The sequence below is a fragment of the Dendrobates tinctorius genome, unplaced genomic scaffold (genome assembly GCF_039654945.1).
Source record: "Dendrobates tinctorius isolate UK_male_01 unplaced genomic scaffold, ASM3965494v1 ptg000069l, whole genome shotgun sequence".
Taxonomy (NCBI): Eukaryota; Metazoa; Chordata; class Amphibia; order Anura; family Dendrobatidae; genus Dendrobates; species Dendrobates tinctorius.
Window position 1 is genome coordinate 22,533,349 of NW_027361737.1, and position 15,764 is coordinate 22,549,112.

Below are 15,764 nucleotides of genomic sequence, written 5' to 3' on the forward strand. Positions count from 1 at the left end.
TGCACACAGCCTAAATACCTTTTCTCATGATTTGATACACCTGGCTATGAAGTTCAAAGCTCAATGAGGTTACAAAACCAATTTAGTGCTTCAGGAAGTCAGTAAAAAGTAGTTAGGAGTGTTCAAATCAAGAAAATGATAAGGGTGCCCATACTTTTGCACTGGTCAAATTTTGTTTAAATGCAGACTGCACATTTTCTGTTAGTACAATAAACCTCATTTGAATCCAGAAATATAACTGAGTCCATCAGTTATTAGATATATGAAACTGAAATAGCTGTTGCAAAAAACAAAATTGTTATAAAGAAAAAAGGTTAACATTAATAGGGGTGCCCAAACTTTTACATATGACTGTATGTGTGCACATACCCTTATAGATACAATCAGAGGCCATTCAGATAGATTCCAACAAATGCCCAGGCATCTTCCGGAGTTTCGGTAGCCTTCCCATTGACTTGTAGGCATTTTTTTTTTTTTTAGCAGAAAACCTGAAGAATGATCTGATCTCTTCTTTTAACATAACAGCAAATTCATTCTTAAGTAGAAATAGTCTGGTCAGCGATTTTTCAGACGTTTGCAGGAACGGAGCCACTCAAAAAATGCCTGAAAGAAACCCTTGTGTGAACACAGACTAAAATGTGAAACCACCCTAAATCAGCAGTGCATGGGTTTCTTGTGGTCACGTGATACCAGTTCCCCTTATTCCCTCCCACTTTCCCGGAGCGGTCTCCATAGGCGTGACGTAACGCCTAACTCCGGTCACATGACTTAAATGTCTACTGTTTACGCTCAGGCCTAGCTACTACATCTCCCAGAACACCGCGCGCCATTAGCTTGTGGGATTTGTAGTTCTGGGTGCCGTCAGGACAATAGACACCGGCTTCCGAAATAACTACATGCCCCAGGATCCCGGGCGGGGATGACGTAAGTACGTGTGTGGCATCAGGGAGGACTGTTCTCTGTATAGAGCAGGCCAGCTGTTAGGACCCTGTGGATTGCAGTGCTGTGGCTATGGCTCAGCGCTATGGGTTGCCATAGCTTAGTATAGGAGGGAGCTGCGGATGTAGTGTGCTGTGCTCAGCGCCCCCTCCATACATCCCAGCAGTAGGGACACATGTTATCTCTGCACATTGCAGCCACTGCCTATGAATATTGGTAGCAGAACAGTCTCACAGCTGCTGCTTCGTGTCAGTGTGTTGCATTCAGGGCTGTGCAGATTATAGAGGGGGCGAGCGATGTGGGGCAAGTTGTGTGCGCTGTGCCGCCATCCCCAGTCTACGGGTCACTGATCTGTCGCTGAGCGGGATCAGATTGCTCCAGAATGGCGCACCTGCGGGACTTCCCATCACAGGTAATTCTCACTCTTATTGCAGTACACCGCTATTGGGTCGCCACCAAGAAGCCGCGCTAACTCCGCCAGCCTCCAGGTCTGATGGGTAACGTGGCTTCTTCACGGGTCTGTTTTCGTTGCATCGTGTCTGTTGTGCACTAGTCAGGGTCTCGTCTCGCTTCTCCTGAGCTGCACCTGCACTAACCAGCTCCAGAGTTGCGCACTCAGCACTGATCCACGTACTGCAGTACAGAATGAGCCTCAGGGATCAGCTGAAAGAATGTCGCCTTCAGGCAGTCGTTATTTTTACCATGCGGATTGGAAAGTGAAGACAGTTTGTGGTTGATTTCAGAAAAACAAAATTGATTGTGATTTAATATCAAAGGTGACTGCTGTCTGTACACGGAATCCACCACTGGTTATTGCTACACGAGGAGGACTGTGACCGGTATAACTGCCCGGTGCAGCCTGCATTTCGCCGTCACTCGCCCCGGGCTTTGTATACGGAATTCAGTAAAGGAAATGGGACAGGGGGGAGGGAAGCAGCTGCTGTCATGTGACGGCTCATCTAGAAAGTAAATGGTAAAGGCACTAGGTATTGTGGCTTTCTGATTATTTCTTCCTCTGTAGGGATCGAGAATGGACCCAGAACGCCTCTTCACCAAGCTGGAGCGCATTGGGAGGGGATCATTTGGAGAAGTGTACAAAGGTATAGAGAATCGCAGCAAAGAAGTGGTGGCCATCAAGATCATAGACCTGGAAGAGGCAGAAGATGAGATTGAGGACATTCAACAAGAGATCACTGTTCTGAGCCAGTGTGACAGTCCTTATATCACTCGCTATTATGGCTCCTACCTGAAGGTAACGTCCTAAACCTTTATTAATGCGCTCTGTACTAGGAAACCGAGTCTCGATGGGAGACTTAGGCCGGCGTCCCACTACCGTGGAATATGGACACGTGCTATGCTAGAAAACATTGCATAGCACTCGTTCCAGTGTTATTCTTTGGGGCAGATCACATCTGCGATTATTTTCTCATGCCGAATCGGTCGCAGCATGCTGCGATTGGCAATGAGACTTGGCCGAGTCTCAGCTCACTTGCATCTGTGGGTGCGAGTGACACAACGCACATCACTCGGATATCATCTGAGTGCGGTGCGATATCCGGTGACGCCGGCAATGGAGGAGATGGAGAAACTACTTTCTCTGCCTCCTCCGCAGCTGTGCTCTGATCAGCTCTGTGTGAGAGGATGGGAGTGCAGTAGCAGGACACTCGACTCACACTCGCAGCAGAGCTCTCGCATCGGATGCCATACACTAGTGTGACCCCAGCCTTAAAGGGATTGTTCAGCCCAAAGTGTTGCAAAGCACAAAGAAATTAAACGTTCTTATCCTTGAAGTGTCCTGATTTCTATGTCAGTTCAGGGAGCTTCACTTCCATTTTGAACCAGTAGAGCACTCCCTATCTCTGCGCAACACGTTGGCTAATATTATGAGCAACCAGATCTCTTAAGACAAGCTGAAGGCTGCTATCAAAGCAACCTGGGCTTCTATAACACCTCAGCAGTGCCACAGGCTGATCGCCTCCATGCCACGCCTCATTGATGCAGTAATTGATGCAAAAGGAGCCCCGACCAAGTATTGAGTGCATTTACTGAATATACATTTCAGTTGGCCAACATTTCAGATTTTAAAATATTTTTTTTCAAGCTGGTGTTATAAAGTATTCTAATTTAGTGAGATAATGGGCAGCACGGGCGGCACGGTGGCTCAGTGGTCCCACCAAGGACAACATCTGCAAGGAGTTTGTATGTTCTCCCCGTGTTTGCGTGGGTTTCCTCCGGGTACTCCGGTTTCCTCCCACATTCCAAAGACATACTGATAGGGAATTTAGATTGTGAGCCCCATCGGGGACAGTGATGATAATATGTGCAAATTGTAAAGCGCTGCGGAATATGTTAGCGCTATATAAAAATAAAAATAAAGATTATTATTATAATGACTTTTGGGTTTACATTGGCTGTAAGCCATAATCATCAACAGAAATAAACACTTGAAATAGATCACTCTGTGTGTAATAACTATGAGTTTCACTTTTTGTATTGAAGAACTGAAATAAATTAACTTTGATGAGATTCTAATTTTGTGAGAAGCCCCTGTATGTCAGCCATGACACAGAGAGATGCGCACTTCGATAATAAACGGAGTCATGTAGTTAAGGAGGAGGGTGTGTGTATATGAATATTTTATTATATATTTAAATTTTTTTCAATCATATATTTTTATTACCAACATTAACATATTACAATGTCTTTGTTACAGGGATCAAAGCTATGGATCATCATGGAGTATTTGGGTGGAGGATCTGCTCTAGATTTGGTAAGAGCGCGTGGATTGTTGTTTTTTTTTTTTTGGAGGGGGTTTATACAGCAGACTATTTCCTGCTGTATACCTCCAACAGAAGGATGAATGTAGAAGCAAATAATACTGCGCTACTCTTTTTTTCTTTTTTTTTGCTAGTAACTGTCTGTCGGTGCCGCAGACTGCAGCTACAGCTACCTCATCTTTGTTCTGCTCTCTATTGCTGTAGTTAAAGCCCGGCCCCCTGGAGGAGTCCTACATAGCCACCATATTACGGGAGATCCTGAAAGGCCTAGATTATTTACACTCTGAGAGGAAGATTCACAGAGACATTAAAGGTGAAGCACCGGTGCAACATTTATGGAAAAATTCATATAATGCTTTGTCATGGGGAAAAGTTTTACTTCCAGTGGGTTGTCGGTTCTTATAGTTGTCTTCTTTGTATTTTCAGCTGCTAATGTGCTGTTGTCCGAGCAGGGGGATGTGAAGCTGGCTGATTTTGGGGTAGCCGGTCAACTGACAGATACTCAGATCAAGAGGAACACCTTTGTGGGAACACCATTCTGGATGGCTCCTGAGGTCATCAAGCAGTCCGCCTATGACTTCAAGGTTGGATTCTCTTACAGCTTCTGTGCTTATTCCCTAAAGTGTTTTTTTTTCTTTTTTAAATTTATTTCTTTTTTTTATTCCAGGCTGATATCTGGTCCTTGGGCATCACAGCCATTGAGCTGGCCAAGGGGGAGCCTCCGTACTCTGACCTCCATCCTATGAGAGTCCTGTTCTTAATTCCTAAGAATAACCCTCCTGCTTTGCAAGGGCAGCACAGCAAACCGTTCAAAGAATTTGTAGATGCTTGCTTGAACAAAGACCCCAGATTGGTGACTATTTTTACACTATAACCCCATTCTTTAACAGGCTTAGATTTGAATGGTCATTGGAAAAACCAACACTATAATATATAGTAAATCCATATTTTAAAAAAAAACAACTTAAATTGAGTATTTTGAATTGTCATATTCCCTTCTGCGGTCTCATTTATGTCCTACGTTGTAGAGGCCTACGGCAAGGGAACTGCTGAAACACCGGTTTATCTTACGATACACTAAGAAAACCTCCTTCCTGATGGAGCTCGTGGAGCGTTACAGGCGCTGGAAATCTCAGGGCCACCGCGACGACTCCAGCTCGGACGACTCTGATTTGTGCGTGCAATTAATAAAGTCTGGAGTGTTTGTGCATGATACTTATATAAAAGCTTTGTTGTACAGTACTGATCACTTCTATCTTTATACCCAGAGACAACGAAGATGACAAAAGTCAGTCCCAGACTCCACACTGGTCATTTCCGGAAACCATGCGCCCCTCCTCCATGAGCCGACTACAGTGGGGATACCAGCAGGTGAATGGCTTTCATCTACTTTGAGTTTACTAACTTGTCACTCCGAATATAGAAAAATATCTCAAAATATATATCTAACATTACAGCAAAGATGACGATGTAGGCAGCTAATGGTCTGTCAATGTATTTACCTTCTGTCAGTATGATAGAAGAGCTGTGAGCCAATCTGAATTCCTTTATTTATTCTTTAAGAATCAGCCATAGGCATGGCATTATACTCAAGAACATACTTTTATGGAAAAAAAAAAATTACCACTAAAATTTCCCATGTAAATCTATCTGTATAGTGTTCCTTGTAAAGCAAGTTTGGAGACTGCTATTTGGATTATGTATTGACAATTGTTTAAATGTTTGTGATAAATTTAGGAAAAGACTTACATTGTACTTGTATCTGCAGCCAGCAGAAGCGATAAAACGCTTGCCAAGATCCCACTGCTTATCAGCTCTTGTTGCTCCAGTTTTCCAGGAGGTGAGACTCTTACTTTATGGACTGAAGTGCAAAGGCATAGCCAGTAATGGTGTCCCCTACTGTTTGTGACTCAGTATTGCTTTAAAGCAAAACTAGGTGGCATGCTGCACCTTTGATTCTTCATTCATTCATACGCATTGCTGCAAATTGATTTGCACTAAGTACAACCTATTGCTTTCATTAGTCATGTATATCGCTTTATTTTACCCGTGGGGGCCAGGGTTGTGGAGTCGGTAAGCCAAACCTCTGACCCCACAGCACTGGTCACTAGAGTTGAGCGACTTTGGTCGGATCGGGTTTCATGAAACAAAATTTGTTTCAGATGAAACTGGTCCGACTAGGGAAAAAAAAAGTTGGAGTTTCGTCCGAAACCTGACCCCAATGCAAGTCAATGGGAAATAAAAGTCGGCTTTGAGTGAATGAATGATGACTTTTATTTCAAAGTCGCTCAACTCTACTGGTCACTACTGAGCATGTACATATGAATCTGTGCTGCACTCTCATCTATGACTCCACAGCACTGGTAACCACTGACCATGTACATAAAGTGCAGCACAGATTCATCTCATCTACGACTCCACAGCACTGGTCACTACTGAGCATGTACATAAAGTGCAGCACAGATTCATCTCATCTATGACTCCACAGCACTGGTCACTACTGAGCATGTACATATGAATCTGTGCTGCACTCTCATCTATGACTCCACAGCACTGGTCACCACTGACCATGTACATAAAGTGCAGCACAGATTCATCTCATCTATGACTCCACAGCCCTGGTCACTACTGAGCATGTACATCAAGTGCAGCACAGATTCATCTCATCTATGACTCCACAGCACTAGTCACTACTGAGCATGTACATAAAGTGCAGCACAGATTCATCTCATCTATGACCCCACAGCACTGGTCACTACTGAGCTTGTACATAAAGTGCAGCACAGATTCATCTCCTATATGACTCCACAGCACTGGTCACTACTGAGCATGTACATATGAATCTGTGCTGCACTCTCATCTATGACTCCACAGCACTGGTCATTACTGAGCGTGTACATAAAGTGCAGCACCGATTCATCTCCTATATGACTCCACAGCACTGGTCACTACTGAGCATGTACACGCAAACACAGGTAGCCCCATCACTGTCCCCGATGGGGCTCACAATCTATATTCCCTATCAGTATGTCTTTGGAATGTGGGAGGAAACCGGAGTCCCCGGAGGAAACCCACGCAAACACGGGGAGAACATACAAACTCCTTGCAGATGTTGTCCTTGGGTGGGATTCGAACCCAGGACTCCAGCGCTGCAAGGCTGCAGTGCTAACCACTGAGCCACCGTGCTGCCCACACAGATTCATCTCAACTACGGCCCCACAGCACTGGTCAGTACTGAGCATGTACATAAAGTGCAGCACAGATTCATCTCAACTAAAAGCCGTGATCCTTAGATCAGGAACAGAACAGACACAGACATTTATAGGATATTTTATAACTTTCCCAAATTCTTATTCATTTTTTTACAGCACATCCTACACTGAACTACTGTACCCAATTTATTATATATTTAAGGAGTCAGTCCGTATTATACCAAACTCAAATAGCAAAAGCCAAGATTCATGTCACAGGCATTTGATTTGGCCAAAAGCATGCTAGGATACCTTTCAATTTCTCCGGTCCATTAACTGCATCAGATCAAACTGAATTTACTCTTGGTTGGTTTTTTTTTCTGCCATCACTGAGGGCCCCCATCCCATGTACATGTAGCATCCATTTTTACAAGTACGGAAACACGTATCTACCCATAAACTACTTATGGGGTTGCGCACCTTGTGTCTGTGTGATCCACACTTAGACATGTCCCTTTTTTTTTCCCCCGGCAGCATGGATGACAAGGGCCAATAAAAGTCTAGGGGTCCGTGTAACCACGTATAGCACAAGGGTGGCATCCGTGTGACACGTACCGGAATTGAATACAGAATAGAAATCACAGATTTTTATGTGTTTAAGATATGCAAAGATAATGATAATAGAAATATAAATAGATTTCTGTGAGATATATAATTAGTGCCGTGCGTGTCTGGCTTACTGTACATGTATAACCAAATAAATGTTAAAAACGTCTCCCATTTTTTGATAACCAGCAAAAGTAAAGCAGACAGCTGATATTATCAAGTAGGAAAGTTCCTAGCCTAAAAATACCAGACCGAAGCCACCTAAGAACTGCAGCACTCCAAGAGATGCTCCAATTCTGGTGCATCGTCTTTGCTCTTCCAAATGCCCTGGTGCATTGGCAATAGGGGTATTGGTGCTTGGGATTGATGTCAGCTGTGAATTGTCCAAACCCATAGTTGACATCAAACCCTGGTATTAGTAATGGAGAGGTGTCCATCAGACACCACTTTTACTAACCCAGTAATTAAAAGCAAACGCACAGAAAAAAATGCTTTATTTAAATAAAAACTCCCCACTACTTTCTCTGGTTCATCACTTTATTAAAAAAAAAAAAATTCCACGCAGTTCCGACATAGTCCAGTGAATGGAAACCTGAAAAGAATCCACACAGAAATAAAACACATTCCCTCGTGCAGAATTTAAAAAAAAAAAGTTCCCACGCCAGTCCGATGTAATGCAAGCGAATCCATCAACTCGTCTATACAGACCCTCTAGATATTCGTTCTGAGGCTCCACTTCTAGGTCACGCTTTGCTGCGCAAGAATCGGCGACTCTGAAAAGCGGTGACATCTGTAACTTTACGGCTCATCAGAGTCGTCTGGTCGCGCTGCCCTCTGCGTGACCCGGTGACTGTTGAGCAGTAACCTTACTGATGCAAACGCTTTTCAGTGTTGCCAATTCTTGCGCAGCAAAGCGTGACCCAGAAGTGGCTGTTTGCAAAGACCATGGAGCCTTCGATCGAATATCCAGAAGTTTTTTACGAAGGATTCGATGGGCTTTGCTGAATTTTCTTGGGACTACGTTGGACCTGCTTGGGAACTTTTTTTATTTTAATCAAGTGGTGAACCAGGGAAAGTATCCTTGTTTTTTTTCTGTTTTGTGTGTTCTTTTCAGGTTTCCATTCACTGGACTACGTCGGACCTGCGTGGGATTTTCTTTTTTTTTTTTTTTTTTATAATATGGTAAACAATTGAAAGTGTGGGGGAGTGTTTATTTAAATAAATCATTTTGTTTGTTTCCTTTTTATTACTGGGTTAGTAGTGGGGGTGTCCGATAGTAATGTAGAAGTGTCGAACACCAGGGCTTGATGTCAGCTGTGTTTTTGGACCATTTACCACTGACATCAACCCCAAGCACAATTACCCAGACCACCAATGCAGCAGGGCATCGGGGAGAGCCAAGGTGAAGTCTCACAGTTGGAGTATTTCATGTGATGCCCCAGTTCTGGCGCAGCTGTGGGCTATTATTTTTAGCCTGGGAAGAGTCCAATAACAATGGACCTTCCCCGCCTGATATTTGCTCTCAGTTGTCTGCTTTTCCTTTGCTGGTTACCAAAAATGGAGGACTGCACATCCTTTTTTTTAATTAATTAGGTTTATATATGTACGGTAAGATACACTTGCAAGGCTCAAATTATATATTTGACGGTTATCTATTATCTTTGCGCATCTTTTAACACATAAAAATCTGTCATTTGTATTCTGCATTTTATTCCAGTACGTGGCACACAATGGTACACACAGACGGCCAACAGAAAACCACACGGATACTAAAAACTGACTGTCTCACGTGTATGTTTTTTTAGGCGGACGTGTGTAAGGGGCCTGAAGCAGATTCAGGCTATGGGTACACAGAATTTTTGTAGCGCTACTGGCTGATACAGTTAGGTCCATATATATTTGGACAGAGACAACATTTTTCTAATTTTGGTTCTAGACATTACCACAATGAATTTTAAACAAAACAATTCAGATGCAGTTGAAGTTCAGACTTTCAGCTTTCATTTGAGGGTATCCACATTAAAATTGGATGAAGGGTTTAGGAGTTTCAGCTCCTTAACATGTGCCACCCTGTTTTTAAAGCGACCAAAAGTAATTGGACAATTGACTCCAAGGCTATTTCATGGACAGGTGTGGGCAATCCCTTTATGTCATTCTCAATTAAGCAGATAAAAGGCCTGGAGTTGATTTGAGGTGTGGTGCTTGCATTTGAAAGGTTTTGCTGTGAAGGAAACATGCGGTCAAAGGAGCTCTCCATGCAGGTGAAACAAGCCATCCTTAAGCTGCAAAAACAGAAAAAACCCATCTGAGAAATTGCTACAACATTAGGAGTGGCAAAATCTACAGTTTGGTGCATCCTGAGAAAGAAAGCACTGGTGAACTCATCAATGCAAAAAGACCTGGGCGCCCACAGAAGACAACAGTGGTGGATGATCGCAGAATAATCTCCATGGTGAAGAGAAACCCCTTCACAACAGCCAACCAAGTGAACAACACTCTCCAGGAGGTAGGCATATCAATATCCAAATCTACCATAAAGACAAGACTGCATGAAAATACAGAGGGTTCACTGCACGGTGCAAGCCACTCATAAGCATCAAGAATAAAAAGGCTAGACTGGACTTTGCTAAAAAAAACATCTAAAAAAAGCCAGCACAGTTCTGGAAGAACATTCTTTGGACAGATAAAACCAAGATCAACCTCTACCAGAATGATGGAAAGAGAAAAGTATGGCGAAGCTCATGATCCAAAGCATACCACATCATCTGTGCTGCTGCGGTCCGATTTCTGGGCTGGGCATCTTGGTTACCTCGGAGACCCGGAGGATGATGTCAATATGGAGTGCCGACTGCCTATGTCAGCGTCGGGGGCTTGGCATCATGGCTACACGCGCCGACTGATGTACCCAGCGTTCATATGCTACAGCAAGCTCCTTCACCTTTCATCTAAGGTAATTAATTATACATCTGTGCAGCTCTACAGGACTGCATGTTGATTGCAGCCTAGGACGACACCCTAAGGCTAACACATACCGGCTGCGCTTTTTCTCAGTTGTTCCATAACGTCCTATCCATATTTGCTGTATAAGACACCCATGTTATCATCAAGCCACGCCTCCTGACGAAGCTGCTTTTGGCGAAACGTACGTCGAGGTTGCTGAGTGGGACTCCAGTAGGGGCACCTACCTTCACCTGCTAACACCATGACTTCAGGTATACCTTTTCCCCTATTCTAAAAGGTTTTTTTTGCATTATAGCATAGGTTACCACTTATTAAATGAGAGCAGGCTAATTGTTTCACATAAAATTTTTGTGGTAACCATCTTACCATTTAACCTGACTATCCATCTGATATGCTGTATTTTTCTGGCATCATAAAAATTTTTTGGGATAGCATTGGTGTCTGGGGGATTTGATCTGGTTGTTTTATTATATGGAATTGTGTATTAGCAAACCAGTCATATTGCACTGTCTTTCTGTTGAACCCCAGTAGGTTCATGCTCCTATTTTGTAGTCCCAGTTGTTTATGTTGTCTCATTATCTATCAGCCCTCACAATTATTGTAATCCATTATTAAATATACTGTAAGTATTTTTCTAATAAATTTTGTACTATTGATTAACATCCTTTTATGGTGACCTTATTTCTATGTAGCTAATTTACTCTTTAGATTAAGTGTTCACATCTTGGTTGCTTGATTAACACTCCTGTATGTCCTTGAAGCTATAGCTTCAGATTTAGAGGATTAGCTTTGTTGGTGTATTATAAAGCCAAAGCAACCCAGGAATTTATTAAAGCAAAGAAGTGGAATATTCTTGAATGGCCAAGTCAGTCACCTGATCTCAACCCAATTGAGCATGCATTTCACTTGTTAAAGACTAAACTTCAGACAGGCCCACAAAAAAACAGCAACTGAAAACCACCGCAGTGAAGGCCTGGCAGAGCATCAAAAAGGAGGAAACACAGCGTCTGGTGATGTCCATGAGTTCAAGACTTCAGGCAATCATTGCCAACAAAGGGTTTTCAACCAAGTACTAGAAATGAACATTTTATTTACAATTATTTAGTCTGCCCAATTACTTTTGGTCCCTTTAAAAACAGGGTGGCACATGTTAAGGAGCTGAAACTCCTAAACCCTTCATCCAATTTTAATGTGGATACCCTCAAATGAAAGCTGAAAGTCTGAACTTCAACTGCATCTGAATTGTTTTGATTAAAATTCGTTGTGGTAATGTCTAGAACCAAAATTAGAAAAATGTTGTCTGTCCAAATATATATGGACCTAACTGTACTAAGTGACACATGGTTGCATATGCTTTTTTGCAGTTTTGACAAGTGTTCTCTATATATGGAAAAGTAACTGTACAGGGGGATTCACTTTATCTGGAAAAATTGCTGTAACTTCTAAAAGATGGTCAACCATATTGAAATTTGGACTGTATGTACTTTGATTCATGAGAAGTGAGTGCAATGAACTTCAGCAACAGCGAGGAGAAACATCCTCTCTCCGAGTGGTCTTTTCAACTTATCACCCTACCGGTTGTCTCCACTCTGAGATTAACTTGCTTCACGCCTTTCTGCGTGTCAGTAGTTTATGTGCGTTGCTTGCATTTCACTCCTGCCGAATTCCTTCATTTGTTAACAATGTCCAGATACAGTTTGGAGAGAACGAGTCCTTAAAGAGGTGCCAAAGTGAGCTTCTAAAGAAGCTTGGAGGTGGAAATCTGCCGTCCAAGCAATGTATTGAAGCCACCTTTGATGAAAAGAGTAATCTCCAAGGGAATGTGGCCACCAAGATCGCCAGATTTTTAACTCTGGAGCCATTTGTAAGGTCGAGTGCACAGTATCAATGCTGTAACATACAGAGATAGATTCAGGCTGTGACCCCAGACATCCTGCAGAATACATTTGACAATATGGAACGGTGCGTCCGGGCATGCTTGGATGCAAACGGTGGACATTTTCAACACCTGCTTTAAAACATTCTCATGAACCTAGGTATGTATAGTCCAAATTTCAGTACGACAGATTGTCTCTTTAAAAAGTTAAAACAATTTTTCCGGGTAAAGTAGTGAGTGAATCACCCTGTATTTGACATAATAGTTGCCGCCATCAGCCGCACTCTGTACCCTTTACATCAGCAATTCTTCATTGCTGTTTGGTGAACGGCGCACTGTATAGTTTTCAGGGTTTGCAGCAGTTGCTCCATCTTCATTATACATTAATGTTCTTTCCCTGTGTCCTCATACAGCTGAGGGAACAGCGCTGCGCTGGAGCATTTGGATCCGTACAGGAATTAGAGAACGCTTTTAGCTTAGCGGAAGAGTCCAGTCCTGGAATCACAGACCAGCTCATTTCTCACTTGGTTAAGCGTGTGCAAAGGTAACGTAAAAAAGTGATATATATAAAATCAGATATTGGGTCCCAGACACTAGCGCAGATCAGTGCTGCCCATAGAAATGGCTATCATTCACTCTCCATTTATGACTATAGCATATCCTTTATCATGGATTATGTTCACATCTCGCGTTATTACTATGAGGGGTGTGTTAGAGAAATATTCAGTACTAATATTTGGTTAGTCATAAGTGATTCTTCTGACACTTTGCCGTCATGAGAAATGATTTTTCCATTTAGGAGTTTAGATTCTGCAAATACCTGTTGATTGAAGTTGTATAGAGCTTTAATAGCCCAGGGTAAAGGGATTGTCTTATGAAGACAATTCCATAAGCCGGATTCACACTTCCATGAAATGTAGACTTTGCTTGCATCAGAATACCCTATCGCACTGCCGGGTGTCCAGACCTGAGATAATAGCCTTATAACCATATATGAGGTGCTCAGGCCCAGTGTTGTGATGTCAGCACAATCTTTGTTTCAAAGTCATATGAAGTAAGGCCAGCAAATTTATTGGCTAAACGCTGAAGGTCAGGCTTCTAAAACCCCCAGCATCAGGAGACGTTATGTCATTCATACATTACCCCTGAATTGTGAGTGAGATATAATGGAAATCGATGAGCCCTCTCATGCTACCTTAACCATGGGCAGCTGGAAATTTGCTGCAGCATCGCAGAGAAATCATAGTTTTTGATGGAACTGAGCAGAGGGAGAAAAGTCCCTGTCCAACTTGATTGACAGGTCTCTCCCTTTTTGGCCATCATGCCACTGCTGCCAGGTTCCCTTTAAGGCATGTTCACATAGTGTGGGATGAGCCTTCCTATTAGTCTTTTTTTTTTTTTTACTTACACAAGAAAAAAAATGATCCCTAAAAACTAACTTATTTCTCAGGAGGTGAATGTGTATATAAGTTCTCCCTAGGTCTCCCAGATACTTCCTCCATCGTATATGGTACCAGAATAAAACATTTAAGGTCACTGTTCATAATCCAAAGTGTGGTATCAGAAATTCCAACCATTAGATATCAAACATCCCCATTATAAATATGGTATCAGAAAATAAGTCACTTATGATTTAAAAGTCCCTTATTCATAGTCCCTATGGGATTGGACGGCGGGAAGGTCCGATACCATATCGGATGGCCGGAAGTTCTGATACCATATCGGCTGGTGGGATTTTGAACAACGGACCTTTAATGATTAATGTGTATACTTCCCTGATACCATACTGATGGTTGCTATTACATTGATTGGGGATACTGATATTATGCTTACATCTGAATGCCTTTTTAATTATGTGGGTGTGAATAATGCCCCCCCCAATGGTGGTGTTTAATGTGGGAACAAACATTTATGTGTTCCATGTGTATGATCCCTAATAGGAACTCTATGCCCCTCTGGAACTCCATTATTTAAAGGAGGGCTCAGTTCTCTCACTACCAACAGGTATAACCTAATACGCGATCCCTGCGCCTCAGTCATTTCCATCTCTATATGGTACTTGTTTACATGTTGGAGATTCCAAAAGAACCAGGCTGTCTACATAAGGATGCCCAATAGAATAAGTTGGGGACCTTGATACACATACACTTTTTAATTTTTAGGGGTCAATTTTTTCTTATGGTTGTAAAATTTGACTTTGCCCTCACCTAGCTATTTATGACTTGGCGTTTTCTTTCTAGGTTCTCCTCTGCATCATGAGTCCACTACTTGGTGCTCCACACTTTTTCCCTCCTCATGTCTCAGCCTGGACCAGGACGACACTGTGAACACTGACAGGACCAACATGGCATTACTTCAATTGTATTATTCTTTATTTTATTGTAACATACAAAAATGTTTACCAATGTTTCTCATCAACACTTGCTGTAAAAAAGAATAAACTGACATTTCATACATAATCCTGGATTTGTTGTAGCCAACGTGAAAATTAACCTTTTTTTGTTTTTAGGGAGTCTCGGCTCCTCCTTTACAATGCAGAACTATGGAAGTTAGGTGGTTCTTAATGTGTAACTCAAAGTAGTGACAGCGCCACCTGCAGGCAAGGAGTTGAATTTTCGTGCTGCAAACAGTACCAATTGTAAGAGGTTTGTGACAGTCCAGGTTTAGTGTATTATTGGATTTCTTTAAAACACTGTATGCAATGAAATAGCACTTTACCATCCAGTCAAGTGTAGATTGGTCAGCCCCTGTAGGCACGGAAGATCATGGCTTTAAACAAGGTTTTCCAATGTTGATCTACCCAGCTAAATCATGTTGGACAGGATATAGACCGCATGTCTCCATGCATAAACTGTCGGGTGCCACAGTCTTCTAAAGAGATGTTCCTTGGGGAGAATGCCTCCATAATACATTTTGCAATGCTGCAGTCTGTGATTTTTTTTTCATTTTTTCACAAACTTCATATAAGCAACCTGTGTGTAAAACTGGAGGTACCGTATGAAGTCATAGCGAGCTATAAGCCCCACAATATGGATCAGTAGCCACATATTCATAATACAGCCATGTACATCGAATTACTTTCATAGTAATCACACTTTTGAAAATACCATTACTTAAAGTCAATGAGCCCAAATTTTGTGCAAATCTGCTTCATTCCCCGCCATGTATTCTTGAATTTTTTTTGAACACTTTATCAGAACATGTGAATTTAAGATTTAACCCCTTCTCGAAATTTAGCGTATATTTACGTCAAAGGTCATGTCCCTGCCTTTGATGTGGGATCGCAGGCCAAGCCCACATCTTTCCTTGTACATAGTGACTGATTTAATCAGTCACCATGTGCCTTTAACAGATGCAGGTGGAGCGGAGCTCCATCCCTGGCTGTTATCCAGTTAATTCCCGCTGCCAATCACT

The 15,764-nt window shown here is 42.4% G+C and overlaps 1 protein-coding gene across 4 annotated transcripts in view; it reads left to right on the forward strand.

Moving 5' to 3' along the window:
• The window catches only part of STK25 (serine/threonine kinase 25), a 57,582-nt gene extending 42,773 nt beyond the window's left edge, over positions 1–14,809 (forward strand). The window contains exons 1-11 of one of the 4 annotated variants that reach the window (XM_073581191.1): positions 768–928; positions 1,961–2,191; positions 3,653–3,709; positions 3,921–4,029; positions 4,143–4,300; positions 4,384–4,569; positions 4,745–4,890; positions 4,985–5,087; positions 5,485–5,556; positions 12,764–12,894; positions 14,591–14,809. In XM_073581191.1, coding sequence (XP_073437292.1) covers positions 1,970–2,191; positions 3,653–3,709; positions 3,921–4,029; positions 4,143–4,300; positions 4,384–4,569; positions 4,745–4,890; positions 4,985–5,087; positions 5,485–5,556; positions 12,764–12,894; positions 14,591–14,609 — 1,203 coding nt within the window. In that variant the 5' untranslated portion in view covers positions 768–928; positions 1,961–1,969 and the 3' untranslated portion in view covers positions 14,610–14,809. The other 3 variants (XM_073581190.1, XM_073581189.1, XM_073581192.1) reach the window with 3 other exon arrangements.
• Positions 14,810–15,764: the final 955 nt, after the last annotated feature.